Source organism: Danio rerio, chromosome 8 (genome assembly GCF_052040795.2).
Source record: "Danio rerio strain M-AB ecotype USA chromosome 8, GRCz13ab, whole genome shotgun sequence".
Lineage (NCBI taxonomy): Eukaryota > Metazoa > Chordata > Actinopteri > Cypriniformes > Danionidae > Danio > Danio rerio.
Window position 1 is genome coordinate 6,502,246 of NC_141028.1, and position 5,255 is coordinate 6,507,500.

Here is a 5,255-nt window from a genome sequence, read left to right on the forward strand (position 1 = left end):
ACAGGTTTGCCTTCTATGTAGCTGAAAACACCACAGGCCCGATTTTGCTACTGTGTAAAACATTTCAGCAAGATTTTTTTTATATTGCATTTTTTTCTACTGAATCGTTCAAACATTTTATCATTTTAGTTTGTTCATTCATTGCAACTGGAAAAACAACACACCACACAACCGCACATCTTTCAGCAATAAGTACAATAAAACACTCAAATAAAAAAAAACTTTTTAAATCTCTTTGTATTTTTGACCGCTGTTTCGCGTAATTTCACGGTAAAACTCTGGAAATCTCCACTACATTCCTCTCAGCGGCTCCTCTCAATGACAGCTGAAGAAGTGACGCGGCTGCCTGCTGTGTTTTGATTGGTCGAATTCACTGGAGGCTTCCAGAACAGTGTAGAGTCTGAACGGGTGCGCGCTCTGCTGTATTTAAATGGCGAAAGAGAGACCGCAGAGAAACTCAACCGAAGAGAAGCGACTTGACAAAGAAGAAAAGAGCAGCCTGACAGGACTTTTTCCCCGACGAGGTGTTTTTTCGCTCTATTTAAGAATCTACTGTAAGGTAAGTCTCAACATATTTTACTCTATTGGCTAATCAAAATTATATAGAGATTATATGTACTTAATGTCAAATAATCAACTTTGTATATGTAATCTTTTTACATGTGGACTGCCTATGTTCATCTTATTTTAGGTCTACTAGAAAATTATATTTCCCGTTTTCACAATAAGGATAAAAAAAGAAAAAAAAAGCAATGAACAGACTGGCATTTACTTTATGTTGCTGACATTATTATATATGAGCATAATAACCATAAATACTAGCAAATGTCCTAAATGAATTTGTGTTAATGTTGTCTACAAAAGAAAAGAAAATTAGCGTTTTACTTGTACAACTAATAATAACTTAGTTATTAAGAGAATTTCACTTGTTGACTAGAAAAATAATTTCATAATGAAACAATTGCACCATAAATTGTATAAATATAAAATTAATTCTAATTGTTTTTTTTTATTGCAGTTTCTTGAAATCAATCATGTCTTCTCCAAAAGGAATCGCTATTGGCATTGACCTGGGCACCACCTACTCCTGTGTGGGGGTGTTTCAGCATGGAAAAGTGGAGATCATCGCCAACGACCAGGGCAACAGAACAACACCCAGCTATGTTGCCTTCACAGACACAGAGAGGCTGATTGGAGACGCAGCTAAAAACCAGGTGGCCATGAATCCCAACAACACGGTGTTTGATGCCAAGAGGCTGATCGGCAGGAGGTTTGATGACCCTGTAGTGCAGTCTGACATGAAGCACTGGTCCTTCAAAGTCGTCAGTGATGGAGGAAAGCCAAAAGTTGCAGTGGAACACAAAGGAGAAAACAAGACCTTTAATCCTGAAGAGATTTCCTCCATGGTCCTGGTGAAGATGAAGGAGATTGCAGAAGCTTATCTGGGGCAGAAGGTGACCAACGCAGTTATCACAGTTCCAGCCTATTTCAACGACTCCCAGAGACAGGCCACTAAAGATGCTGGAGTCATCGCTGGACTGAATGTGCTCCGCATCATCAACGAGCCCACGGCTGCAGCCATCGCCTACGGCCTGGACAAAGGCAAATCCTCAGAGCGCAACGTGCTGATCTTTGACCTGGGCGGAGGCACCTTCGACGTGTCCATCCTGACCATTGAAGACGGCATCTTTGAGGTGAAGGCCACCGCTGGAGACACTCATCTGGGCGGTGAGGACTTTGACAACCGCATGGTGAACCACTTTGTGGAAGAGTTCAAGAGGAAGCACAAGAAGGACATCAGTCAGAACAAGAGGGCCCTGAGGAGGCTGCGAACTGCATGTGAACGAGCCAAGAGGACGCTCTCGTCCAGCTCTCAGGCCAGCATTGAGATCGACTCTCTGTACGAGGGCATCGACTTCTACACGTCCATCACCAGAGCTCGCTTCGAGGAGCTCTGCTCCGACCTCTTCAGGGGAACACTAGATCCTGTGGAGAAAGCACTGAGGGACGCCAAGATGGACAAGGCTCAGATCCACGACATCGTGCTGGTTGGGGGATCAACAAGAATCCCAAAGATCCAGAAGCTTCTGCAGGATTTCTTCAACGGCAGAGAACTGAACAAGAGCATTAACCCTGATGAAGCGGTGGCTTACGGTGCCGCGGTGCAGGCCGCTATCCTCATGGGCGACACCTCTGGAAACGTGCAGGACCTGCTGCTGCTGGACGTGGCCCCGCTGTCTCTGGGTATTGAGACCGCAGGTGGAGTCATGACGGCCCTCATCAAGCGCAACACAACCATCCCCACCAAACAGACCCAGACCTTCACCACCTACTCCGACAACCAGCCCGGCGTCCTGATCCAGGTGTTCGAGGGAGAAAGAGCCATGACCAAAGACAACAACCTGCTGGGCAAATTTGAGCTGACGGGAATTCCACCTGCGCCACGTGGCGTCCCGCAGATCGAAGTGACCTTCGACATCGACGCCAACGGGATCCTAAATGTATCGGCGGCGGACAAAAGCACCGGAAAACAGAACAAGATCACCATCACCAACGACAAGGGCAGGCTGAGCAAAGAGGAGATCGAGAGAATGGTGCAGGAGGCTGACAAGTACAAAGCTGAAGACGATCTGCAGAGAGAGAAGATTTCTGCCAAAAACTCCCTGGAGTCTTACGCCTTCAACATGAAGAACAGTGTGGAAGACGACAACCTGAAAGGCAAGATCAGCGAGGAGGACAAGAAGAGGGTTGTTGAGAAGTGCAATGAAGCCGTGAGCTGGCTGGAGAACAACCAGCTGGCGGATAAAGAGGAGTACGAACATCAGCTGAAGGAGCTGGAGAAAGTCTGCAATCCAGTCATCTCCAAACTCTACCAGGGAGGGATGCCAGCTGGAGGATGTGGAGCTCAGGCACGTGCCGCATCAGGGGCCAGCGCTCAGGGGCCCACCATTGAAGAGGTGGACTAAAGTTATGAACTCGCATGAACGTCGTCTGTCAGTCAGAATCCACGTAATGTTTTGACCAAACATATTTTTATACAACACTGCTGCTCTTATATTTCTGTTGCTATTTAGCAACCATTCACCACTGTAATTTATTTAAAGTGTACATTGTGATGTAAATAAAAGTGTAAATATTTTCATGAATTCAAAAAACTTTTATGTAAAAAAAATATATATATGAAAAGGATTAATAAAGTGTTTGTACATGAGAACCACAATGAAATGTGTTTTCATTCAGTAAGTGTGGTCATATGGTCTCTTTCTGCAGTCATGACATGTGTGCACTGAAATGACTCTTTAAAAGGAATTTGCTCATGGTTACATGACTTTACTGATCAACAAATGGCAAAACATTATAGACTAGATTGCCTTTTCACATGAAAATACCAGCAAAATGATAAAATGGTAATTTAAGGGTTTAGAAATTAGGCCATAATGATAAAAAGTGTGTCCCACTTCATAATAGGTGGCCTTAACTAATAGTAAAAGTATCAATACTGCACTAAAAATGTTCTCAGGGGAAAGTAAAAGTACACATTTTAAACTACTCAGTAAACTACAATTCCTGAGAAAAACTACTCAATTACAGTAATTTGAGTGTTTGTAATTAGTTACTTTACACCACTGGTTTCCATTCACTTATTTTTATGTGCATTTTGGAATATTACATAAAAAATGTTTAACGAAAGTGCCTAAGTTATGAAATTGTGCATAAGAGCACAACTGAGTAGCATAAACGTTTAATAAGATGAGAAAAAATGTGCATAAACTACAATGGAAGCACATCCATTCCTACAACCACATACTCACTCATTCACACACGCATACACTTTTGCTGATTTAGATTACCCAATTCACCTATAGCGCATGTGTTTGGACTGTGGGGGAAACCGGAGCACCCGGAGGAAACCCACACCAACACGGGGAGAACATGCAAACTCCACAATGAAATGCCAACTGACCCAGCTGGCGCTCGAACCAGCGACCTTCTTGCTGTGAGGCGACAGTGCTAACCACTGCACCGCTGTGTAGCCAATATTGTAATTTTACATCACATAATAGCCGTTGTTCAAATTAGCAAAGTTTTTTGTTTGTTCTGTTTATAAATCAGGTTTAATCTATCAATTACTGAAAATAAAACACTGTTATCATGTTCAAAAATTATTATAAACTTATCTAACTTGGGGCGGTGTGGTGGCGCAGTGGTTAGCACTGTCACCTCACTAGAAGATTGCAGGTTCGAGCCTCAGCTGGGTCAGCTGGCGTTTCTGTGTTGAGTTTGCATGCTCTCTCCGTGTTCATGTGGGATTCCTCCAGGTGCTCCGGTTTCCCCCATAAGCTCAAAGACATGCGCTATGGGTGAATTGGGTAAGCTAAATTGTCTAAAGCTAAATAGTGTGTGTGCGTGAATGGGAGTGTATGGGTGTTTCCCAGTGATGGGTTGCAGCTGGAAGGGCATCCGCTGCATAGCACATATGCTGGATAAGTCGGCGGTTCATTCCGCTGTGACCCCAGATTAATAAAGCGACTAAGCCGAAAAGAAAATGAAGGCATGAATGTCACCAAATAGCGTATTTAAACCTCATGATTACCTACAAAATAAGTCGAATAATTGTGAAGAAATGTCAATTTTTGGAGAAAAAAAAGAACAACCACTTTCACCAGTCTGCCTACCGGCCTAAATATATCAGCAGTTTTAATGGAGCTTTGCTTCTGTAGAACAACTAAAGAAGATCTTTAGCTGGAGATTGATTAATTGCAAGTCAATACAGTAGCAGCATCTGAGAGTCAAAAGAAAAACAGATTTAATAGTAAATTGGTAAAAGTAAAACAAAAATAATACCTGTCTCTCCTGATTATTTTGGCCAGCGGAGAAATTAAAATGGTCGTGCCCAACTGAGTCTGGTTCTCTCAAGGTTTTTTTTCTTCACTCCTATCAGGTGAAGTTTTTTTCCCTCTCCGCTGTCGCCACTGGCTTGCATGGTTCAGGATCGGTAGAGCTACGCATCGATGAATTTGCTCTTCAGTGTTTGAACTCTCAGTAATGATTTTAAATCACACTGAACTGAGCTAAACTGAACTGAACTTAAACACTAAAAACTGAACTACACTGTTCCAGTTACTATGACCATTTATGTGAAGCTGCTTTGACACAATCGACAATGTTAAAGCGCTATACAAATAAAGCTGAATTGAATTGAATTGAATTATTTATGGAGGTTTTCAGAAGTATAATGACTCCACAAGACTTGT

General features: G+C 42.7%; 1 protein-coding gene across 1 annotated transcript; it reads left to right on the top strand.

Moving 5' to 3' along the window:
* The first annotated feature begins 455 nt into the window (after nucleotides 1–455).
* On the top strand, nucleotides 456–3,214 carry LOC147835495 (heat shock 70 kDa protein). Its single transcript, XM_087264113.1, has 2 exons — nucleotides 456–559; nucleotides 1,019–3,214. The coding sequence occupies exon 2, from the start codon at nucleotides 1,035–1,037 to the stop codon at nucleotides 2,964–2,966; it is 1,932 nt and encodes a 643-aa protein (XP_087120239.1). The 5' UTR covers nucleotides 456–559; nucleotides 1,019–1,034; the 3' UTR covers nucleotides 2,967–3,214.
* The last annotated feature ends 2,041 nt before the right edge of the window (nucleotides 3,215–5,255 follow it).